The sequence below is a fragment of the Taudactylus pleione genome, unplaced genomic scaffold (assembly GCF_031769625.1).
Source record: "Taudactylus pleione unplaced genomic scaffold, aTauple2 ptg000214l, whole genome shotgun sequence".
NCBI lineage: Eukaryota > Metazoa > Chordata > Amphibia > Anura > Myobatrachidae > Taudactylus > Taudactylus pleione.
Window position 1 is genome coordinate 17,258,876 of NW_028284616.1, and position 26,463 is coordinate 17,285,338.

Genomic DNA, 26,463 nt, shown 5'->3' on the forward strand with positions numbered 1-26,463 from the left:
AGAGCCCATAAATAGTTCAAAGGTGGTCTATTGCTGAAGAATTAATGTTCTTCACCCAATGTGACACTATTAGTGTAGCAACTACATTCACTGTGGTGCACAAATCAGACCAGATCCACCTCTTCATGGCATTAAATATGAACACACAAGGACCAATAGTAAAAAATCAGATCAATAAGAGCCAATTCCATACAAATAATAAAAATAATTATCAACTATATGTACAGAGGTAGGTTTGCAGCACTCCTAACTAGGCGGTGTCTGTGTTACCGCCAAATGAACCAATAAACTGAAAAGACAAAAAATTGGGTAGATTTGATGGAGCCAGATGTACGTAATTAAAATTAAATAAAATTGTTGTTCCTCCTTTTAGTTAATAGAATATATTAGTATAGTCATGTTGGTCAGATACCAGTATTTCTGTGGACTCTGGTTTAAAATGTTATCCAGATTTAAATATCACCTTTCATGAAAGGATTAAGTTACTGCTTCTTTTACAATCCCCATTTCTGGTATATCTGTACCGGGTCTAGCAGGCTGAAAAAAAATCACCAGATTGGCAGTTTGTAAATCAGTCAGTGGATTTTTCTCATTAATAGCCAAGTCCGCTTTCATTATACAGATCCCACTTACTGAGTGCAGACATATATTAGTCTCCTGGCAAACCTATGCAACTCTCGCCTGCCAGAGGCCAATTATCTCGGACGACACATCCAATATGAGGTACATCCAGCAGGAGCACACGCTGAATGCTGAGTTTATGATTGCCGAATTTCTGTCCCTATCTGGCCGTAGCTCACTTTTGCTGTCAGCCAAATTCGGTGGCAGCCCGTGTAAGTATAGTATTTATGGCTCACCTGCTATAAACCAGCCTTAGTGTCAGCAGGTGTCTGAGTGGTATATAAGCTAAATAGTCCAATAACTAGCCAGTCGAGGTGGTTTGATTTTCTGGAGGTCAGTAATCCAAATAGCTCGCAAGTTCTAATGCGTTTTCCGATGCTGCACATCTGTTCATCAGATCGTGATGCTCAGGAAACAGAAAAGTTAATAACTATTGGTGTATTACTATAATATTACTCAAATCCTTAGATATGGGACCACCGCACCATCACCAAGGCCACAGAATGCCCCATCCGAACATGAATGAACATCCTCCATGGGGAGGTCCCCAACACCAAGACTTTGGCCCACCACCACATGGATTTAATGGACAGCCACCTCATATGCGTAGACAAGGACCTCCACATGTTAACCACGATGACCCCAGCCTTGTACCCAATGTCCCTTACTTTGACCTTCCTGCTGGACTTATGGCCCCACTGGTTAAGGTAATTTTGCTTAATCGATCTGCCAAACTCAACCATAAAACACAAGTGGGAATTGAGTGGCTTCAAAACCTTTGACCACTTCAGTGTCAGGGCAACATGTGTATTGCACAACTGGTTTGATCTTTTTTTTTTTTAATCACAGATCTTTGAAAGATACTGGGGGTGGGAAGATATATAAAGCCTTGGAGAGACATCAAGTATCAACCTATCAGCTTCTGTCAGTTTTACAGGCTGTTTGAAAAAATGGCAGGAGCTGATTGGTTGATGCTTTCGCTCTCCAAGGCTTGATACATCTCGACCTATATTTGGCATGTGGTTGCCTCTGATGGTTACATTTTGTAAGAATTGTTTCTGTGGCACAGTTGTCTTGGTGTAATGGGTATTTGCAGGAGGAAAGGTATGGGCTCTCTTCCGGTCAGGTGTTGTCGCAGCTGTAGAGCGGGATGTTGTGCCATTGCCTAGAAACACTTTTGTTCCTATCCAGTCCCTTGTTCAATTACTGAATGAAAAGCTGCAATTAATATTTCTTCTTCCTCAGCTAGGGGCACAGGGATGACAATGGGCATAGCCTGGAGAGAAGAGTCTGGGCATCAAATAGTTTCAAAATGTATTTCCCAGTGGCCCAGACTACCTCACCTCTATACCCTGCCACCGGCAATTTTTTGTATTTATTTTCTTTATAAATATTTTTATTAAAGCAATGAGTGTTACATAGGAAAATAAAGGGATTTTTGTCTTACCTGTAAAATCCTTTTTTTCTGCGTCCATGGGGGACACGGACTGTGGGTGTGTAGGGTAAGATACAGGAGCCTGGGCATCATGGAGTTAACTTATTTTGCAGCAGCAGCTTAGGCTCCTTCTCCTGTACACCCCATCTGAAGCCAATTATTCTTAACAAGCTCAAAGAACAGGAACGGAGAAGAGAAATCTGCATGCACACAGGATCGGGCACACCACCTGTCTAGGAACCATATGCTGGAAGCATAAAACCTCCTGCCAGTCAGGTGCGAGCGGGTGGGTGCCCAGTGTCCCCCATGGACTCAGAAAAAGGATTTTACAGGGAAGACAAAAATCCAATTTTTTTCATTCATCCAATGGGAGACACGGACTGTGGGACGTCCCAAAGCTGTCCATTTAAGGGAGGGAACGCTCCTGTGCTGCGCTAAGAACCAGACGCCCAAAAGCCACATCAGCAAAGGCGAAGGTGTCAAAACTGTAACATTTTATGAAAGTGCTGGCAGAGGCCCTACAAAGTTGCTCGGCAAAGGCACCACGACGAGCCGCCCAAGAGACCCCCCACAGATGTAGTGGAAGTAGCCTTCACCGAAGGCAGAACCGGCTTCTTTTCCAAAAGATAGGCATGACAAATGGTAAGGAGCAACCAACGAGTCAGTTTGTTCTGAAGCTGGCCAGCCTTGAAGTCATAAAGAACAAACAGAGAGTCTAGCTTCAGAAGATCTTTGGTCCGATCAACATAAGTGCGAAGAACCCGGACAACGTCCAGCGTCGAGTCAGTAGAACCTGAAGTTGATAGGGAAGGGGCCACGATCTCCTGGTTGGTATGGAAGCGTAATACTACCTTAGGGAGATAGTCCTGACGTGTGCGGAGAACTGCCTGGTCAGGATGGAACACCAGGAAATGTGCACGGTGAGACAATACACCCAAGTCTGAAACTCAGCGGGCTGACGCAATAGCCAGACGGAAACTAGTTTTCCACGTCAGCCAACGCAGATCAATGGAATCAAACTGTTCAAAGGGGGGTTTTTGTAGAACACTTAAAACCAAAGAAAGATCCCACGGCGTTACCGGGGGAACGGAAGGTGACTGAATGTGAAGGAAGGTAGAAACGTCTGAACAGCTGGCGGACAAGCCATTCTGCGCTGAAATACAGAGAGAGCCGACACCTGAATCTTCAAGAAAGCAAGGCGAAGGCCCAGATCAAAACCTGTCTGCAAGAAAGACAAGTCTAGAAAGACAAAACACCAGAGGATCTCGACCGCAAGCAAAAAAGGAAGTCCGCCATACACGATAGTAAATCCTCGCCGAAGAAAGTTTCCGGTCGCGGAGCATGGTCCGGATAACTGAATCTAAAAAAACCCTTGGCTTTTAAGATCGAGGTTTCAATAGCCACCCCGTCAAAGCCAGCCGGCTGAGGTCAGGATGAAGACACTGTCCCCGAGAGAGAAGATTCGGCCAAAGAGGAGGCGCCACGGGGACGCGATGGACAGACTGAGAAGGTCTAGGTACCAAGCAGTCTATGGCCAATCCGGACTATGAGAATGGCGGAGACGCCCTCTTGCTTTAATTTGCGAAGGACATGTGGAGAAGTGCCATCGAAGGAAAGAGGTATACAAGTGGAAATGTCCACTGTACCACAAGTGTGTCCACCACGAAAGCTCCTGGGTCCCTGGATCGGGATTCGTAGAGTGGAAGCTTGTTGTGCTGGGAAGCCATCAAGTCTATGTCTGGATGACCCCATCGATGGATCAGCATCTGGAAAACGGCTGGATGAGAGACCATTCGCCGGAGTGAACATCCTGTCTGCTGAGGAAGTCCGCTTCCCAATTTTGGACTCCCGCAATGTAGACCGCAGAGAGTTGGATGGTAGCGTTCCGCCCAACGAAGGATGAGACAGACTTCTTTCATTGCTTCTTGACTCTTGGTACCGCCTTGATGGTTTATGTAGGCGACCGCCGTCGTGTTGTCTGACTGCACCTTCACAGCTCTGTGTTGAAGGAAGGGTTTTGCTTGACTAAGTGCGCGGTATACCGCTCCAAGATATTGATTGGTAGGTTGGTCTCCTGAACTTTCCACCTGCCCTGAAAAGAATGAATGACTGTGACCGCTCCCCAGCCGCAAAGGCTGGCGTCTGTGGTTAGAAGGACCCAATCCTGAATTAGGAATGGATGACACTTGTCGAGATGTGACAACTGGAGCCACCACAGGAGAGAATGATGGACCTCTCTGGACAGAACTAGGGTCTGGGATTTGAGATGCCAGTGGGATCTGTTCCACCGCTGCATAATTTCCCATTGAAGTGGATGGGAATGAAATTGTGCATACTCCCACCATATCGAAGGTGGAGCCCAGTTTGCCCAGAACTCACATGCAGAAATGTATTGAGATTCTTTGCTGTTGAAGGAAAAGTCTGATTTGGGGCTGAAGGGGTGTTATTTTGTCCCTGGGTAGGAAAACTCTCTGAACTCTGGAGTCCAGGAGAGCACCCAGATAGATAATTTCCTGATACTGAGTCAGGCTGGACTTCCGCCATTGTTCAGCCAGCCGTGTGACTGCAATAAGTCCAGGGTGAGGTTGGAGGTGTTCATGAAGAATGTACAGAGACCTGGCTAGCAGGAGAAGGTCGTCTAGGTATGGTAGGATGCGGACTCCTTGGCGGCGAAGGGCAACCGCCATGACTTTCGTGAACACTCGAGGTGCAGTTGATGGGCCAAAAAGCAAAGCCCGAAATTGGAAGCGGTCCCTCAGAATGGCGAACCGGAGGAAACTGATGACCCTCCCTGGGTACTTGTAAGTATGCGTCCTGAATGTCCAAGGAGGCCATGTAATCGCCTGGCTCCATGGCCTGCATGATAGAGCGAAGTGACTCCATTTTGAACCTGGGAACCCTGAGAAACAGGTTGAGTGTTTTCAGGTTGAGGATAGGCCTGAAAGAGCCGTCTGGTTTGGGGACAAGGAACAGATTTGAATAGAAACCCGTCCTCCTCTGGTGAAGAGGGACTGGAACGATCACATTGGAGGCTAAGAGAGTCTTGATGGAAGCCCGAAGGGCGGCCGCCCTTGCCGATGTCGACAGGAGACCCGGTGGAAAAGAATTGAAGTAGAGGGCGTTCCTGAAAAGTCAAAGAATAACCCTGAGACACGATGTTCCTTACCTAGGTGTCCGAGGTTGTTTCCAGCCAGGCATCGGCGAACTGTAGGAGACGACCGCCCGCACTGGAAATTTCCAGGTGGGGACCAACCCCGTGTGCCGCAGGCTTATCGGCTGGTTTAGGGGCCTGACGGCCTCTTTTTTTGGGATTTTTGTTGGAGGATCCCTGAGCTCTGGAAGAAGGTTGACCTCTTGCCTTTCCCTGTGGGCGAAAGGAGAATGGCGTTGCGGAAGGAAGACTAGCAGTCTTTGACAATGCTACTGTGGCCACAATTTTATCCAGTTCGGGGCCAAAGAAAACCTCACCAGAGAACGGGAGAGCCTTGAGCCTTTTTGGGCTCTCCGTCTGCTCTCAAGAATGAAGCCATAGTGCGCGTCTAGCTGCCACGGAGGAAGCAAACACCTTTGAAGATAAGATTCCTGAATCAATGGCGGCCTCGCCCAAATAAGATCCAGCCTTGCTGATGTTGGCTACTAAGGAGAGGAGGTCTGATCAATGAGATCCAGATCTGAGACCTTCCTCCAGGGAATCTGCCCAGCAACCGAGGGCTTTTGCAACCCAAGCTGAGGCAAGAGCTGGAATGTAAAGCTTCCCCAGAATTCATAAAAATGGATTTAAGGAAGTGTTCTAATTTCCTGTCTGTGGGGTCCTTGAGAGAGGTCAAAGTGGGGATGGGAAGTGTGGTTGAGTTCACCTACCTAGTAATATGGGCATCCACGGGGGGGGGGGGGGGAAGTGATTCCCACTTCTTCCGCTCTTCAGACGGGAAGGGATAAAAAGGTGGTATTTGTTTTGAAACTGAGAACTTTGTATTACGATGCGACCAAACCTCTGCCAAAATACCCTCCAGTAGAGCAGAGGACGGGGGGGAAGGGGAAACCATTGGCTTCTTTGTCTTACTTTGGAAGATGGGTACTTCCGAAGTCTGAGAAGCATCCAAATCCTTAATGAGTAAGGCAGACTTAACTGCTCTGACCAAAGCATCAACGTCAACCTGAGTGATGTGCTCGTCATGAGCTGAAACAGAATCCACGGCCGATTCCTGCGATAACTCTCCCGAGAAGTTGTCAGATTGGGAATCATAACCTGAAGGGAGAGGCATTAGAACTCTGTGGGGTGCCCTGTGTTTTAGCTGGAGGCTCCAGCATGTGTTGCAGGGAGCTGCAGACCTGCACCAAACCCTGGACCGATTGGGACAGACCCTGAACCCACGATGGTTCCGAGAGGGTTGGTTGCTGGTCCCCAAGGACTGGGTGAGACGATAGTAGCCGGGGACCACCAGAAGATACAGTTGAAGGCAGAGCCATTCGGGAAGCTGCAAGCTGAGTCTCCAACTCCATCATGGTAAGTGACAAAGAGGCTAATCACGCAGACTCTTGTGGGGTCACCATCTTTGAGACAGACCCCTCCAGTGCCTCTGCAGTGCAGCGGTCACAAACACCAGTGGTGGTCCTGAGCCAAGCATGAATTATTTTCTTTGCAGGTGTAGTCACGCAGCACAGGAGAAGTCCTCTCTCGGGAAGCCTCTGCGGAGGTTTCCTTTTGAAGACAGTCTGCAAATGAAAACACACAGTATACTACTAAATGGTGTGTGCGTGCGAGCACTGAACTGACAGACCACAAATCAAGGAATAAGTGGTCTAGTGGAAAAAATTACTGTAGGCCCCAAATGCAATATAGTGACTACAAATGGACAAATAAGTAGGCACAGTGAGAAACTACAAATGGCTATACTGACTATCCAGACAGACAGAAATGTGTACTCTAAATTAACAATAAAAGTTTGACCTAAACTATTAATGGTAAATGTAACCTAACTAACATTAACAGTGCTGCTATTAGGTATGTAACCGACACACAAACATACGGTTAGAATCGGGGGATTTTATGGCATCATTGGACATCCGGATGCCAATTTACATATTCCCATCCAAGTAAGTCACTATTGCTACCTCAGGTTTGCGGTGAAGCACGATCACTTTCAGGCATTGCCATTTGGGCTGTCCATTTTCACAAAGGTCATGGCAGTGTACCTTCAATTCAGGGGTGTCTGAATCCTGTTTTATTTGGACAAACTTTTTCATCTGGCCCAGTCTCGGCTGTTCTGAGAGGCCACGTCCGTCTGATGGTGGATATTCTGCAGTAACACAGATGGTGGAAATTTACCTTGATGCCTTCTCAGGAGATGTTACATTTAGGTGCTTTACTGGATTCCACGGCTCAGCGGGTCTTACTTCCTGCAGACAACAGCATTCCTGTGCTCCCGTCGGCTGTTAATCCACTCCTGTATTCAGATCCTGGGTTCTCTGGTCTCAATCTTCGACATGGTCGAGTTTGCCCTTTCCACTCTTGTCCTCTTCAGCTGGTCATTCTAGCATGGTTGAACAAGTCTCATCTGCAACTCCAAGGCGCAGACTCTTATTCTCCTTAGGGACGTTCGTCTGTGGTGGCTCCTCCAGTCCCACCTGATCAGGGGCCGTCCTTTTTGAATGCAGGACTGGGTCCTACTCTCCACCGACGCAAGTCTTTGGGGGGTGAAGGGCGTTGACATGTCGTCAGATGTTCCAGGGTAGATGGACAGTTGAGTCTCTTGAGGCGTCAATCAACGTCCTGGTGCTCCGAGCAGTATACAGACCACTTTGCCAGGAACAGTTTCTACTCCAGTGTCTTCCTGTCAAAGTACAGTCGGACAATGCGATCGCTGACTCCTACATCAACCACCACGGCGGCTCTCGCAGGCACTGCACAATGATGGATGTCAGTCACATTCTCCACTGGGCAGAGCGTCATCTTCTGCCTCTTCATCCCTGGAGTCCATTATTAGGATGTTCACTCGAGTGAGTGGGCTCTACATCCAGACGTCTTCCAGCTACTGCTGTTGGGGCCTACGGACATAGATATAATGGTGTCTCATCACAACCACCAGTTGCCGAGATATTGTTCCTGCACCAGGGATCCCAATGGTCTAGCTGTACTGGGAACGTTTCCACTTGTATACATCTTTCCCCCAGTCTCGATGATCCTACGGGTCCTCCACAAGTTGGAGGGAGGCACGGTGATCCTCGTGGTGCCAGATTGGACGCGACAAGCTTTGTGCGCGCAGCTCTCTGGCGTCTCAATCAATGCTCCTCCTCTGCGGCCGAAACTTCTGTCTCAGGGCCTGTGCTTCCATCCAGATCTGGTTCGTGTCGCATTGATGGGATGGCACTTCAGACGTCCGTCCTGAGAGCGAAGGGATTTTCCAGAAGGGTCATTCATACCGTGTTTTTTTGCTCAGAAGTCCTCTTTGATGAGAATTTATCATTGCGTTTGGCGGACATACTTTGACCCCAGGTCTTTCCGCCTCTCCCGGGTCCTTTCTTTTCTGCAAGCAGGCCTGGATTTGGGCCTCTGGCTCTCTTCCTTAAAGGTACAGATTTTGGCCCTGACTGTTCTTACAGAGGCAGCTGCACTCTTATCCGATGTTTGGACATTTTTCAGAGTTCTCCAAGTCCAGCCGCCCTTTGTTCTTCCAATGTCTCCCTGGAACTTATCTTTGGTTCTTAGGGCTCTCCAGTCGGTTCCCTTTGAGCCAGTAGTTACAGTGGACATGCGTTGGCTTACGCGGAAGGCTGTCTTCCTGCTTGTCATCGCATTGGCCCGGAGAGTGTACGACTTGAGCGCCTTGTCGGGGTAGCAGTCACCATTCCGTTGTTTGGGATGCCAGCACTCAGAATACCAGTGTCTGAATTCCGGCTCAAATCCCGAACGCCAGCATCCCAACGGTAAGTATTCGGGTTAGGCTGCAGTGCGGGGAGAGTTAGGGCTAGGCTGTGGGAAAGGTGGGTTAGGGTTAGGCTACTTGCGTTCAGGCATCAGGATTTTGGCTGTCGGGATGCCATGGTCTGTTTACTGACCATAGGCAACCCGTACCCAACCACCTTGTTGTGTCACTCCCCGTTTCACATTAACCAGGAGATCATGGTCCCGTCTTTTCAGCGTTCCAGATTTTTCCCCGGAGCAAGCCTCTTTAGATTTTTGCGGGCTCTCTGGATTTATGTGGACAGGACCAGAGATTTCAGCAGGACGGATTCTCTGTTTGTCCTGTATGATTTTCACGAGCGGGGCTGGCAGGCCACTAAGCAGACCTTGGCCAGGTGACTACATTTGACTCTCTGCCAGGCCTACTCTTCGGCGGTTCCTCATGCCCCTGCCGTGGTGACTGCCTATTGCACCCGGACAGTGGTAGCCTTTTGGGTGGCTCAGCGTGGCGCTGTTGCGGAACAGCTTTGTAAGGCTGCTACAGGGTCCTCCGCCTACACTTTTTTTTGCTTCTATGCATTTGACACCTTCAAGTCTTCAGACACAGCCTTCGGGCGAATGGTTCTCAGTGCAGCCTGGGAGCGTCCTCCCATAGGTGGACAGCTTTGGGACATCCTATTGTCACCCCTGTGACCCCTAGTGGAGGAAGAAGAAAAGGATATTTTATGTCCTTACCTGTTAAATCCTTTTCTTCAACTACATAGGCACAGGGTGCCTATTCTGATGCACCTTGCTGAGTTTAGTTGCTCTAGTACCGGTTCTGTTCACCTTCCCAATGTGTTTGAGTGTCTGACTGTCTTCCTTCTCCTTCTCTCTGTGGCTTGCTAACCTAACTGGCTGGCATTGGCTGTGGGCGAAGTATAGAGGAGGGGCAGTCTGGGCTGCTGGGAAATAAATTATAACTTTTTGGTGCCCAGACTCTCCTCTCTCACTGTTTTTCCCTGTGCCACCTATGTAGTCAAAGAATAGGATTTAGCAGGTAATAACATAAATCTCCTTTTCTCCAACTCTACCCAAAGCAATAGGGTAGTGATGCCTCGTCCTAAAGAAAAAGGAGGTCTGAGTTACTGTTTTTTGTTCTTTTTTGTTTTCTTTTAATATCGATCTTCAATATAATATATTGTGGCTGTAAGTATGAGGGAGATGTACCAACAAATCAGCTTCTAACTAAAATTTTACGGGCTGGGTTCGAAAATGAGTTAGGAGCTGATTAGGTTGGTACTTTATCTTTCTCCAAGCTTTGACAAATCTCCCCCTAAGTGTGACTAAATAATTGCATATGTCACTTGTATGTGTGTTAAGAATAGCTTACCACCTCTTAAATTAAGGATGTGTGAAGCCACATCAAACTTCCTTGGCCTCTGTATATGTTTATGGAACTGATCTTTGACTTTCAACATAGGGGAAACAATAACATTTCTCTTCTCTGCAGTTGGAAGACCATGAGTACAAACCTCTTGACCCCAAGGACATACGGCTGCCTCCTCCTATGCCGCCCAGTGAAAGGCTCTTGGCTGCGGTTGAAGCTTTTTACAGCCCCCCATCACACGATAGACCTCGGAACAGGTCAGTTCTCAACACATTATGAAGACTGTACACATGCTTGAAAGTGTTTTTTCAAAAGTTATTTTTTAAAATAGACCCTCTTTGACTCCTATAGGAGATCCTTTTATCTTGGTATTCCATAGTCTTGACAGATGGTGAAAATTGCTTTCACTATATGTACACTTTTGCTACTTGAGAGAAGTTAGAATTTATTTTCCACCATATTAGGTGAAACAATAGCATTTTACCTCTAGTGCAGTTGACTGCATTAATCCCACAGGAGTCCTGGTAAATGCATCCACTGTACTCGCTGAAGCACAAGATGCTAGGTGCATCTTGATAGAAGAGCAATATAGAAGATTTGTCAGTTGTCTTTGATAGACGTTATCGTTTCCACCACACAGTGTACATTGCATTATGACTGAATCACCCGCAAGGAGATCACTGTATTTACTATCCAGAGGTGTACATCTACGCTGGGGGAACTATCTTTGGGATGTAGTCATAATCCTGACTGTTGGGATCCGGGCCATCAGAATGCCTGCGCCGGAATACCAACTGAAAGTAGTGGAGTTAGGGGAAGGGTTAGGCACTAAGAGGATAGTTGGCACCAGAGCATACAACACCCAGACAGGAAAGAGGAATTGCACGGGTTGCGACAGTGCAGGGTGCTAGAACACCAATATCTGTTGCCTATAATACTGTATTTCTACTACGGGTTTATATTTACTTTGTTGCACCTTTCATTTATTGTGCAGTTTCTGTGGAAAATACACATAGTTATTATGTTGATTTAAGTAGTGCGATTTGTGGGTATATCTAGCTTCCCCTGGTGTTGAGCCATTAGTCTTTGATAGTGTACATTGGTACACCGATATGGCTGTCTCTAATTCTGGGTACACACTATAAGATGTGTACCTAGCGACGGCATGACGCAATGGAATGAAACATCGCATCAGCCATACACACTGCACGATCCAGTATACGACCCCGCAATATATATTCCATGCTACATTTAGCAGCATAGCGTCGTTCATTGCTTTGTCCCATATGCTGTGCCGAAGATCGGGCACTATACAATCCGCACAATATATATATTGTTCCCATCCGCATTGGAACAATAAATTGTAAGACAGATCGTACCTATCAGGCTGCTACTGCAGGATGATATTTTAGCTCCATGCCTAATAGCTGCAAACATGCGTTTTCAATGTCCTCTTTCCTACTGCTTACAGTGAATGCACTTTTTTGAATACAATACTCTTTTGCATTGCTAACTGGGATGTGCTGGTTGTTTTGTTGTGAGGTAGAGATGGATATATAGACAGACAAACAACAAATAAATGGTACAAGCAGCTTGCCTAAATAGAGGCCCCCCTTCCCCCCCCCACTGGAAAGTCATCCCTGCAACCGCCGCCACAGGAGGGTCCCGGAGCTCAACGCACCTCCGCATCCATGTCACATCCGGAGTTGCGGTAATTGCGTCATCACGGTGGCCTGCGGACCGGAAGTGTGGGCAAGGACACCGGTCTCCGTCACTATGGTCGTTGCTAGGGACAGATATCCCTAGCAACATCTATATGAAAGATACCCATCAGCACCACTATACACTATAGGGTAGGCGAAAGAGGAAACAAGACAAAAATATTGGAATATCTGAATTACTCTTCATCAGCATAGTTTTTTTGCTAGCACATACTTTTATTTATGGGGGTTGCGACATGATCATTTAATTTACGCTAGATGTAGTTTATTATTCCAATATTTTTGTCTTGTTTCCTCTGTCGCCCACCCTATAGTGTATAGTGGTGCTGATTGGTATCTTTCATAGAGATGTTGCCAGGGATATCTGTCCCTCTAGATTTGTGTATACATATTTGCACTATATATTGTTAATTTTGTGTACTTGGGTCTCTCTAACAATGACTATAGTGACGGAGACCGGTGTCCTTGCCCACACTTCGGTCAGCAGATCACTATGATGACTCGATTACCGCGACTCTGGATGTCATATGGTCGGTGCGGTGAGCTCCTGGACATTCTTGTGGCTGTGGTTGCAGGGATGACCAGGGACAAACGTTGACTAGCGGGGATTCCTGTGTCATTTACTATTTGTCTGAATGCCGCCTACAATATATGTATACTACTCTAATATTAATATATAATATATTTTAGTGAGAGAGATTATAAATGTGGGCACTCATTGTTATTGTTTAATGCATAATAAACGTCACTCCAATCCAAATTGATGCTTTAACCCCAGTGGTTTATAAAAAAAAAAAATACAACATTTTGGGTCCACAACCCTTTTTCAAGCAATACAGAACAGTCAAGCTAATAGGAGCTTTGTTTTGATTTTTAAAACCTTGCTATATCACTTGATAACTCTTGAGGCCTAGATCCCTCTATGGATTCCACTCAATCTCCATAGTAACATTTCTTGTTTTTTTCTTTTTACCTCCAGTGAAGGTTGGGAGCAGAATGGCCTCTATGAATTCTTCAGAGCAAAAATGAGGGCTCGTCGGAGAAAAGGCCAGGATAAGCGGACCAGGTGAGGATAAAATAGCGTTCCTTTCTAATCCACCTAGGCATTATTGGACTCAGTGCTGATGTGATGCAGCCTCACAGGTTAATGTGATAAATGAGAAAAAGAAAGGTCAACAAGAATGTGCAAAGTTGAGGCCTGCACGGTGCAGCTAGTAACAGTGGGAACTGATATTGATGACCACTATGAAACCAAGCGGGATGAATTGGGGAAGTGCTACAACTTGTCATGCTAGCAAACATTCGTATGTTTGTCCGTGCCTGCAATGTGGATGTGTTTACCGCCGCCAATTCTGCATTTTCCCTACAGTGGTTATAGTGGGAATCTTAGAAGTGCTGGCATGGTCATTTGAAGTGCATGGCCTCGTTCTATAAGGAGATTAATATTGTAACTGCTGTCAAACTAGTCTGAGCTAACTTACAGTGCCCTACATAACAGACAGTCCATGGTCTTCAATGTGAAAATAAAAGAAAACTATATAAAAAACATTATACTGTACTATCAGTAGTAAAATCTAACAATTGGATACATTTTTGTGTTTAGCTAGCAGGATAAATGTCTGTGCGATAAGGAAATGGGCGCTGTTCTTTAGCGCTCTGATCATTATTTAGAAGTGTGTTATAAGAAAATGGCCACTACTCTCATGCAATGTGGTGTAAGCTAAGGGAGACGATCCATTGGCCAAATCTGCAAACAAAGGTAGTACAACATTGGTAGGAAACGGGCAGCTCCCAGAGCTGCTGCTTAATTTGTTGACACATTTGCTTGTTATAACACTTGTTTAAAAGCAATCTGAATATCCTGGCACATGGGATGCCGGCGGTTAGAATCCCAGCGCCAGCATCCCTAAGGTAAGTAGCAGGGTTAGGGGGAGGGATAGGTTTAGGGGGAGGTTAGACTTATGCACTGGGGGGGAGGTTAGGTTTAGGCACCAGGGAGGGTTAGGGGTAGGGAGAGGGTGAGGGTTGAGTTACTTACTGACCGGAGTCTGTATCCTAACCCTGCCAAGATTTTGAACGCCAGATCCCTAGCGCCGGCATCCCGTACCCAACCCGTTTAAAATTCCTGTTGACATTTGAGAACGGTTCCTTTTCCTTTTTTCTCCATATTGTTAATTGCAGACTGATTCTTTTCAGTCATTCTGGGACACCTTGCACGATCTAACCCTGCTACACTAACTGGGAAAACTAGTTCTCAACATACTATAACAATCTTTTTTTCAAAAATCCTTTTTCAAGTTAGACTATATTAATGAGTTTCAATTTACAAAAAGAACTCTCAGCGAGACGTAAAAATAATGAAAACTTAGATGATATATTTCCTAGTGATATTTCATACACTGAACCACATAAAAATTGGGAAGGAGACTATTTAAAATTAAAATACGCACTTCAAAAACAAGTGAGAGTCTCCTGGGACCTCACTACACTTGATAATTATCTCAAAAATAAAATTTCCCCAAGGGGATTGAGACCCAAAGTCTTTCCGGCTTTTCAATTGGCAAGTGAAAATCTAAAACAAGAATGGGAAACCTGCCTTAATAGATGTTCCTTGGAATTGATGCAGATTTTGGTCAAACATAACCATTTAATTCTTGAAGAGTGTGAAAAGGAGATTGAACATCTTGGTAAGAATTTAGAACAATGGGAAAATGATACTCATTTTCAGAACACATTTGAGAAAACAAAACAGGATTTAATGGTGTATGAACAGAACATTATTGACCGCAAAAAGAACAAATTTGCAAGAGACAAAAGGGATTTCTCATCCGGTAAAGTTTTCAGGTGGCACAAAACTCACCCAAGGAGAGAATCCCCACTGAATCCAGGATCTTACACGTCATCTGAAGCAGAATCGTCGTACAGAGGATACTCAAGATCATTCCGATCTTGATCTTCACCCCTCCAATTATAGGGGTGGATCTAATGTGAATGTTGCCCCTCTTTTTTTTAGAGGATCCTCGAGGAGTAAGGAGCAGGCAGAGACAACCAAGAGGAAGACGAGGAGGAGCCGCAAAAAGCGGAAGGGACCAACAACAATGGGAATTACCCTTACCCACGAGATATTCCACAAGAAAGACACGACGCTATTGAATTTAACATCTGACACTCCCAACAATTCATCCTCAGACTCACAACTAAAGATTATCAATCTCTCCACTCACAATCTCACTAATGCCCAACAATCAGTATTGAGCAAAGGTTTGTCTTTTTCTCCAACACAGAATCTGAACCGTTTCTGCTGGGAGAAAGATCTACGCCTCTTCAGTAGAAAACTATTACTATGTAAAATGTTCTCTAATAAAGAAACTTTGGAATGCATTGAAAAACCATCTGCATCCACTCAGGATAATATTGCATTAGGACTTAACGTCCAGGATGGGGATTTGGACAACATGCTTGATCTAACGGATACTGAAGTCGAAGCCCTGATGGCACTACAAGATCTTGAGAATGAATCAGGAAATAATGGCCTCACCCTCCGGGATCCAATACAAAGACCTTGTGTCAAGAAAAAATCTACTTTTTTTCCCCAGGACAATATAAGTCCAGAAGTTAAGGTCTTCACAAAAATGGTGTCCAAAGAATTTGATAATATTTATCTCAAAACTAAATCAAGACATAGATACCCTACCAACTTGACTCAGGGGGAGAAGAAGGCACTAAGAGAAATTGGAGGGTGGCAAGACATCCTTATTAAGCCTTCTGACAAAGGAGGTAATGTGGTAATTTGGCCAAGAGAAATGTATGTTATTGAGGCAAATAGACAGCTGGAAACTTCAGATTGTTATCAAAGAATGATATTTAATCCCATGGAGGATTATAAAACTCTATACTGTGGTATCATTGACCGAGCATTTAAAGATCATATTATTTCCTCACAAGAACATGCATTTCTACAGATAAAACATCCCAAAATTCCAACATATTATATGTTGCCAAAAGTGCATAAAAATAGAAATATCCCTCCCGGGAGACCCATTGTATCAGGCAAAGGAAGCCTAACTGAACCGGCCAGTACTTTTTTAGACCTACATTTAAGGCATCATGTGTTGAGCCTGTCCTCTTACGTCCAGGACACGACAGATGTACTACGCAAAATCAATGATATCAAATTAGAGAGAAATCAATATCTGGTAACGTTAGATGTTGAAGCTCTCTACATGAGCATATCCCATGATATAGGGATTAAAGCCGTGCGATATTTCATGACAATGGAAGGTTTCAATGACTTCCACAGTTTTCTTTTGGAGCTATTAAGGTTTGTGTTACATCATAATCTATTTCCATTTGATGACAAACTGTACTTGCAGACTAGGGGAACTGCAATGGGGGCTGCGTGTGCCCCCACCTATGCCAACATTTTTCTAGAGTGGTGGGAGAAGGAATTCGTCTTCCATGAGGATAATGACAATCTGTCATCTCACATTATCTCATGGATTAGATACATAGACGACATTTTTATGATTTGGGAAGGGGATGTTGATCTTCTGCTATTGTTCATTGCGACATTAAATAATAACAATCTCAACATCTCCCTTACATATGACGTGAGCCAAGAGAAAATATATTTTTGGACTTATTAATATATGTGAAGAACGATGGGATGATTGCAACTGATTTATACAGGAAAACAACGGCTACGAACAGCCTTCTCCTCCAGACAAGTTCTCATTTTCCACCCACGGTAGCTAACATACCTAAGGGTGAATTCCTGCGATTACGCAGGAATTGTTCTGATGATGATCACTTTAAACAACAAAGTCTAGATCTATCTCAAAGATTGCGTGAGAGAGGGTATAGCAATACTGCCATCAAAAAAGCCCAGAGAGGAGTTCAATACACACAAAGAAATGATTTGATTTTTGGTGACAAAAAGGAGAAAAGTGGCAAATTAAGATTCATTGCCAATTTTTGTACAGAATGGAGAGAACTTCAGCATGCGATTCAAAAACATTGGCCTATCTTATTAGCTGATGCGGATCTAGCAGCAGTACTGGATAAGCAAGTTGCTATGGGTTGGAGACGATCAAGAAATCTTAAAGATCACCTTGTACACAGTCACTTTATAAAATCGACACCTAAAAAATCTCTTGCATCAGGTACTTTTTCGTGTGGCAGTTGCAAAATATGCAATCACATCATCAAAACAGATACTGTTAAGGACAGATTTGGAAATGATATTAGAATCAAGGACTACATCAATTGCAGGACGGAGGGAGTCATCTACTGCATTATGTGTACCTGCAATATGAAATACGTAGGAATGACCACTAGATCCTTGAAGCAACGTATTCTTGAGCACATAGGTACAATACGTAATGCAGCTACAGACTTATTAAAAATGAAGAAGTTAACCACAGTGGCCCGACATTTTTATTACCATCATCATAAATCATATAACGAACTTAAAGTTTGTGGACTAGAGAAAGTCAGCTTAGGTATACGAGGTGGCGACATCACCAATACCTTACTTAGAAAAGAAAGTGAGTGGACCTTCAAATTGGGAGCAGTAACACCTACAGGCATGAATGAATATATCAATTATGGTGTTTTTCTACCGACCTAATTCTACCTAACTAGACATGCAGCATCTACCCGGTTTTTGATTCCTGGAGTCTCATCACTGGCTCTCTCTGCACGTCTACACACCGTGCCTGGCAAGCTTTAAGCCATTCTATCAGCTTGCAGTGGAATATCCTCCATACCCATCCGGGACGCAGAGCCCTCTGTTCCTTTCCCCCTGACACGGAGCCTCAGAGCGGCGTCATTCAATTCTTCCCAAGTCTCCCCGCTGGTCGGGTAGAGCACGTGCATCTTGGTCAGACGACCCATTCACTCATAGAGCACGGAGTACATTGTTTTGCCCCTCCTGTGCCGGACCTGGAGCACTAGAGCGACCACCCACTCCCCTCTGCATCTCCATCGTCAGCTGGGTCGAGATCGGGAGGTCTGCCATCTTCAGCCACGGTAACCATCATCCACATTGTATTCATATACCCAGATCTGGGTCTGATCCAACTATACGGAAGGTAATATCGACACCCATTTATTACTTTGTAACTTTTATACCGGATGATGAACTAATCAACATCAGTTCAAAAAATATATTTGTGTATGGAGGAATTCTTCAGAGGGTTTCACCAAATGTTGTTCAAAAGTCCGGGACTCTATATTCATACATTTTAGGAACCATTATTTACATGCAATTTCATTATTTACATGTGTGTTTTATTGCTCTTATTGAATTTATAAGCATTGGCTGCTTTGTCTTAATAAAGATATAATTCATTTATTATATACATTGTTGCTACTGGTTTGAGTGATTTTTAATTATACTAACAGAATCTGTGGTTTCTTTATCTTTCATTTATTCACATTGATGCTGTATGATTTCTTCATGATTTTTTGGCAACACCTGAGGGTGTTCTTTTGTCATCTTCACTTTGATGTTTTTTACACATATATATTTTATATTGTATATTATATTTTATTATCATTCTGATTTTCCTAATATGTAGCATGAACGACTGAGCTTGAGGAAATTTTTTACTCTGCAATGCCGCAGTAACAGAGTTCAGTGTCTCGCACGGCCAACATGTTTGCAATATTTTCTGTTTTCTTTCACATCAGCATACAGGTCCTCATGACTCAATAACCATCAATTCCATTGGTATATGGTTGGAGATAGCTTGGGTCCCTGATAATATACTGAATGACTTTTATCTTCTTCATGCCTTATATATTCTACATTTTCTACTCTTTTAAGGGCACTCATTGTAGATTTTCAGGAGAGGCACCTGCAATGCATGTCATCAGGTGCCCCTCAGCTGATACAATGCAACAGTAGATGCCTTACCTACTTTTTCTCATCCCTGGATGCCTTTCTGAGTATGCTCACATATCATTCACTACATGATATAATGATATGCAGTAGCTACTCACTTAGTACATTATCTGGGAGTAGACTATCCTGTTTTTCTAATATCCATCAGGATACTTTAATGAAATCCAAATCAGCATTAAGCATTAATATTTATTAATTTTATGAGGTATATATTTTCATATATCAAACCATTTGATATATATAATCACCTTGTGAATATCATTTACTCCAATCCCTGATTATTTGTGTACTTAGTATGAGAAGGAGATCCATTAACCCTTGCACTAATTGATTTTACGTCTCTCATCTCTAACTGTTTTTATTTTATAACACAAAAAATAACAAATAACCTTTCCTTTTTACTTATTTTACATCCCCTTTCCCCCCCCCCTCCTTTCCCTTTAATGGCTTTATACAACATCATCACCTAAATTTATCCATCACAAAAAAACGACTATCTCACCATAATTTAAATGAGATAATTTATCCTTTTTCTGTTTTGCTGTTTTTTTGGCCTCTTGATAGGCCAACTATGATGCCAATCATAGAATGGATCAATCTGATTGGGCTATAGGAATTTGTGCAATCATAGGCCATTCTGCCTGTCAATCCATTGTGAAGTCGCGCGATTGGCCAGTGATGAGGATAAAGAAGAGGCACCTTTTACAATCACTATAGGGTTGGGACTGTGAACAAGCTCCTTTAAGGCGAAACGCGCGTCAGACACTTCCGGGTCACGTGGTGCGCACACGTGACGCCGGCTTTCCGACCACACACAAGCGGCATGTACCAGCTTGATAGATATTACTGCAGACTGACTTTCTGGACCTCACGCTGATCAGGTAAGTGGCGTATAACCCCTGCACTGCCCTGTGCATCAGGGCAGACGGCCACTGATCCTGTCAGTTTGTTTTCTATACACTTTACATATACCACTGGACGTCTGCCACACTATACTGCATTGACTATTGTTATTTACTGTGAGGAACTATCACACCAGATTTCCTCTGATTTGGCAGCACAAGACCTGTGTTATCTATTCTAAATTGTCTCAATAATATATTTTTTGCTCGCTGGTCCTCTTTATTATCAGTCTCAGTATGGCATTGTCAATTTAGTGATATCTACACCCTTTGTGCATTGGAATCTGTGATCATTATTGTTTCAGACATATTATTCATAGAATACTGATGGTTATATGCAGTTTTATAGAACATTTATGATTAGGATGTATTCCTAGATATATGTAGATACTACAGCACATGGTTTTCCAATTTTGGTATAGCTAAATGGTGATATATATCCCTGAGGGGAGTTAAATGAACAAACATTATTTAATAGACAATTTGCCCTATTAACATGCCCATTTGTGATGCTTACGGCGATAGGATACATCTGTGACATTAATAATACACTCATTAATTCGCCTAGCTTTTATTTTTATGTCAAGAGAGGATACATCTCTTTCTGGAGAGTATCTCTCCTTTGATCCAATTTATATATGTGTTTAATTGTTTGTTCGTCTGTATGTTGACACTAATGCTGGTACCCTTTTTTTAGACTAATAATAAAAGTTCAATTTTATTTGCAATTATTGACTCAATTATCTCTATACCTATTGTGTGCCCCCACCCAGAGTTCTTTTTCTTTCTTTGTTTGACATTTGAGAACTGCATACTTAGGCCCTATTGCTCATTTATATAAAATAATACATAATGATAACTTTTCAATGGTTAATTACAGTCTTTGAAATGTCTCTTCCTTCTCATTTACCCAATATCACTGGTAGTTCAAATATCAAGTACTGAAAGTTACTATTGCTGGGTATTTGAATCCCTGGTGACGACCATAGAATGATGTGGCTGCATGAAGGCTCCCTATGTCTGTTCTCGCACAGTTTTTGAAACACCTCAGGAACCGGGAACTTATGACTCTGTGCGAAGGAACCTCAGGGTAGAAGGCGGCCGCCGTTGCTCCTGGGCTGGCTACACCATTCAGTTTAGGGCAAAAGGTTGCGCTGAGCTAGCTGGCTGACCAAGCTAAACAGCAGTAAACGGCACAAACGTGGCAGTTCAACTTCAAATAAAACCTCTCCTAAACCAGACTGATTCACTCCTACACCTCCGGAGGTAACGGAAGGTCTTTACCTAAGCGGAGTCGGCTGAGTAAAACGCAGGTCAGGCGTATCGCGCGCCCTACCAGATTGCTCAGAACTTTCACTATTTCTTCTTCAGGGTATAGACTCCACAGAGAGACCTTGGGGTTTAGGTGATGGCATGGACATCCGGGCACCACGCAGTTAATTTTTCTCTCCCAGAATGCACAGGGCCTCTCCCTATACCCCGCTTCCGGGCCAGAGGCACCTTAGTTTCGTTTGGTGCCCGGCCAGAGTTGGGTCACTGTAGCGCAGTGGGGCTGTTTAACAGCCCCTGAAGATTTTCAGAATATATTTCTACTAAGCGGACAGTCCAGTGGGATGTCAGCACTGCCGCTCCATCAGCCCGCCGGCGCCAAGATGCCGGTACTGATCCGGGGATCGCGGTGGGAGCCCGGGGTCTGTGCTAGCCAGACCCCGTGGGACTCCCAGGACTGCAACCGGATTCACGGGGAAGCTAAGGTAAGTCACAGATCTCTTGTGGTGATCCGTGTATTGCAGTCCTTTCCCCCCGGATCTCGGGAAGGATCGGGGGATGACTACAGTGGACCCAGGCCTGAGTAACCTGCGCTTCCACTTAAAACCTGCCTGGGGACAAGTGCTGGGGCACAATGCTCAATGCAAATTGCGCTTCCAGCGTCCCAGAGGTTAAACGTTGGCCAGGGGAGGCAGCCTTCCGTCTTTACAGCCGGCTCCTCCCCTTTGCACAGCGCACCTGCGGTCTGGCTGAGCTGCAGCAGCACTCCTCACACAGGACTCTCTGGTGGCCATTTTCTCCTGGCAAAGTCGCAGATCTCTCAGGGATGCGGAGCCTGGTCTCCCTACATACCTCTCCTGGTCAGCGTATGTAGCGCTATATCCTTCTAAACACCTAGTCTGGGTAGTTGAGGTATAGTGCCATTGTGCTGGTGTAATTTCTGCATTGTATGTGACTTTATGCTAGCGCTGTCTCTGTATTTCTACTCATTCTGTCAGACAATATATCTATACCTTTTTTTTTTCTGAGTCCTTACAATACAAGTTTTGTCAGGGTGCTTATTTTACCTCACATATAAATATATTTATTGTGTGGTTTGTCGCAAACCGTGTACACGTCTCTCATTGCTATGTCTGAAAGTGGGGATGATGTGCACGATCCCACTCCAGTCCTGCTGTCATGCAAATCATGTGCTGCAGGACTGGGTGAGGGGGTCAGGGTCTCAGTGGGATTGTGTGAGGTGCTATAATCCCCCAGGTCCTTCTGTAGTCCCAGTCACTTCACAGGACCCTCCATGGGCATGCTTTGCTCAGGCTTTGACAACCATGGCGGTGGGCGTTGTGGGGTTCACACAGCAGGCGATTATGCCCTCACAGGGCCTGCCTTTACAGATTTCACCCATGCAGGTTCAGTCTGTGCCTCCTTAATGGGTAGATACGCTGTCTATTATGGTACAGACCCTGGCAGATACCTCTGTTACCCTCCAGGCTATGCTGCAGGGGGATAAACCCCTTAGACCGGCCAAAAGGCCTATGCCGTCATCCCAATCTACACAATATGATGACGATGACACTGATACCGGGAAGATGATGGAGGAAGATGACTCTGAGCCCTCTCAGCGTGAGGAGGAGTCTAAGTAAAAAAATCAATATTCCAGCTCTGATACGTGCTGTCCGTTCAGCCCTAGTTATAGAGGACGACAAACCGCCAGCTCCCCGGTCCAAACATGCCCTGTTAAAGGAAATACTGCAGAAGTAGTCCTTATTTCCTTGATCTGATCATCTAGTGGAGCACATGGAAGTGGCGTGGAAATCGCCTGGGAAGTGATTTCAGCAAAGACGCCTGGCTTATGCCTATCCTTTTCCTGAGGAACATTGCACTAAATGGAAATCACCTCCTGCGGTGGACTCTCATGTGACAAAAGTGCTACTCTACCTATGCCATCCATTTCATCCTTAAAGGATACCACGGATAGGAAGGTGGAGGTGCGTTTAAAGTCAATGTATTCTCTTTCAGGGGCAGTCGCCAGGCCAGCTATGACTGTCTCCTGGGTAGCTAAGGCTATGGAGTTCTGGGCAGACTCCTTAGAGGAGTCTTTTCCGTCAGATGTACTGCAGATCAAGTGACTCTGGTGGGTAACCTACGTGATTCGGCTACATATATCAATGAGGCTGCTGCGCTGTCAGCTCGCCGTTCCTTATGGCTGCGCTCTTGGAGAGTGGACTCTAAAAAGGATTAGCGTGTCTACCTTATAATGGTAAGATCTTGTTTGGTTCTGACCTGGACAAGATTGTGGATACGTTGGCAGCGGCTAAATCTGCGTGTCTGCCTTCAGCATCTACTTCTTCAAGATGCAGGCCCTCGTCCTTTCGGCCCCAAGGTAAGCCCTAAGGGTCAGCCCTTTCCTAGACAGTCAGCCTTCAAAAGACTACCAAGTCCAAGAAACAGGCCTGGAGTACCAGACGTTTGGCGACCAAGTCCGATGACAAGTCTTCAGCCTGATGGGACGGCCCTCCCCTTGGGGGATTTCAAGGTGGGAGGCCGACTTCAGTTCGCCCACTTCTGGTGTCAGACCACGACAGACACTTGGGTAAGAGAAGTGGTCTCTCACTGGTACGCCCTTGCCTTTCGCAGAAGGCCTCCCCAGCAATTCTTGTGCAAAAGCCCTCTGTCAGACAAAGACAAGGCATTACAAATCCAGAAAGCCATACAATCCTTGCTTCAAGCAGGAGTTGTCATCCTGGTACTGCTTCCTCAGAGAAGAACGGGTTATTACTCCAATCTCTCTCTGGTCCAGAAACCGAACGGATCATATCGGCCTATCCTCAATCTTAAGTCCCTGAACAGATTCCTCAGGGTACCTTGGTTTAGGATGGAAACCTTCCGCTCAATTATACTGGCTATGGAACCGGGGGATTTTATGGTATCGCTGGATATTCAGGATGCATACCTGCATATTCCAATTGCTTCATCTCACCAGCGTTTCCTCCGTTTTGCTATACAGAAACAACATTTCCAGTTTCGGGCTCTGCCGTTTGGTCTCTCAACAGCTCCTCGGGTGTTCACCAAAGTTATGGCTGCCATGGCAGCACATCTACGGCATCAGGGGGTTCGACTGTTGCCTTACCTGGATGACCCCTTATTGTTGGTAGGGTTCCCAGAAGTACTTCACCACCATCTACCGCTGACTATTTCTGTGCTTCAGACTCACGGGTGGTTGATCTATTGGACAAAGTCCTCCTTGACTCCATGCATCTGGGAGCTCTGTTGGATCCCAACAGCAGAGAGTCTTTCTGACCGCAGAAAAGATCTCCACTTTGCAGACGCGAGTACGCAAATGTCTCCACAGTCGCCAAGTGTCAATCCACTCAGCAATGCCAAGTACTGGGCTCCATGGTATCATCATTCGACATGGTGGAATATGCCCAGTTTCATTCCAGGCCTCTGCAGAAATTGATCATCTCCAGGTGGAACGGATTACCCCATCGGATAAAAGCACAAACGATGGTGCTCTCTCCGGAGGTGCGTCTGTCTCTTGCCTGGTGGCTGCAGATTTGTCACCTCACCAAGGGGCGCCCCTTTTGGATTCCGGAATGGGTCCTCTTGATGGACGCCAGTCTCCGGGGTTAGGTTGCAGTGACAGGTCCACACTCATTTTCAGGGGTGGTGGACAGCAGAGTAGTCTGCTCTACCAATCAACATATTGGAACTTCGGGCGGTCTTCAGGGCCCTACAGCAAACCAGACTCATACTTCACGGAAAACCTATGCAAGTTCAGTCAGACAACACCACAACTGTGGCTTACATCAATCATTAAGGGGGAACTCGAAGTCAGGTGGCAATGACAGAAATGTCACGGATTCTGAAATGGGTGGATGGTCATCTCCCAGCCATTTTGGCGGTGTTCATTCCAGGAGTTCGCAATTGGGTAGCGGACTTCCTCAGCCGTCACAACATGCATCCAGGGGAATGGTCTCTTCACCAAGAGGTGTTTCGGCTCCTAGTGGACAGGTGGGGCCTTCCAGACATGAACCTCATGGCCTCCCGACACAATCACAAACTGCCAGTGTACGGGTCCAGAACAAGAGATGCCGAGGCGATTCTGGTGGATGCTCTGTCTGTGCAGTGGGCCTTCCAGTTTGCGTACCTGTGCCTCCATTCTCCCTGCTTCCTCGATTAATTCAGAAGTTCAAACAGGAAGGAGGCACAATCCTGCTGGTGGCTCCAGCATGGCCCAGACGGCACTGGTACTCACATCTTTGGAGTCTCTCCATCGACACTCTGTTGCCTCGACGTCCGGACCTGTTGCCTCAGGGTCCTTGCCTTTACCCGGACCTGGGTCGTCTGTCATATATTTTATTACCATCCTTTGTCACATTCTGGGGAGCGCTGGTTCTTCTTTAGTTCAAATACATTTCTTATGTAGGTGGGGGTATCCTACATGTTTCCAGCAGCCCTCCCTTTCTTTAGTGCATGGTGATCCACGGAGAGTGCAGCCTCTACCTGCACATTTTCTGCTTTAAAATCTTTGCCTGGGAGAGACCTTGCTGATGCAGTATAACTACCTTGTGTCTTGTTGCTGTGCTCAGTCTCGCCATGGTGTATGATCTCTGACATGAAACTGCCTGCCACAACCTCACCTTTTTAGCAGAGTTTGGCTGTTCCTCACCCAGTTTTAAGCCTCCTACACAGCTGTTTGTTTCAGTTAATGACAGTTTCAACCTACATATGAAAATGTTGATCATTATCACCTGTTTGGTATGATTGATTATTTGTACACCTGACTATAATCCTACAAAATCCCTGACTTTGCAAGTGTACCTAGAAGAATTTATGCTGTTTTGAAGTCAAAGGGTGGTCACGCCAAATATTGATTTGATTTAGATTTATCTTCTCTTCATTCACTCTGTATTTTGTTAATTGATAAAAATAAATTATTAACACTTCTATTTTTGAAAGCATTCTCACTTTGCAGCATTTTTCCACACCTGAAATTTTGTTTAACAGTCAGCTTTGGGGACATTAGTTAAGCTACTTTTCCAACATGTGGAATTCTTCTTGTTCAGTCAGGGCCTTTACATGTGTACACATCTTACATGTTCTTATATTTTATTTATTTTTTTGCTGGCAGGCCATCAAGATCCCAAAGTCGTTCAAAAAGTCACGGACAATCCTCCTCCCGTTCCAACTCCAGATCTTCAAAGTCCTCCCGCTCCTACTCTAGGTCTCGGTCAGGTTCTCGGTCACGTTCCAGGTCTTATTCTCGTTCCAGATCTAGGTGAGGCATATGTTGCATTTTATCTTTTTTAGACACACAATGGATCATTAGGTCAAA

At 45.1% G+C, this 26,463-nt stretch overlaps 1 protein-coding gene across 1 annotated transcript in view; it reads left to right on the top strand.

Moving 5' to 3' along the window:
- LOC148517650 (calcium homeostasis endoplasmic reticulum protein-like) overlaps positions 1 to 26,463 on the top strand; it is a 55,489-nt gene that overhangs the window by 21,570 nt on the left and 7,456 nt on the right. The window contains exons 11-14 of the mRNA XM_088478487.1: positions 1,090 to 1,328; positions 10,453 to 10,586; positions 13,030 to 13,116; positions 26,260 to 26,406. Coding sequence (XP_088334613.1) covers positions 1,090 to 1,328; positions 10,453 to 10,586; positions 13,030 to 13,116; positions 26,260 to 26,406 — 607 coding nt within the window. The remainder of the gene's footprint in view (positions 1 to 1,089; positions 1,329 to 10,452; positions 10,587 to 13,029; positions 13,117 to 26,259; positions 26,407 to 26,463) is intronic.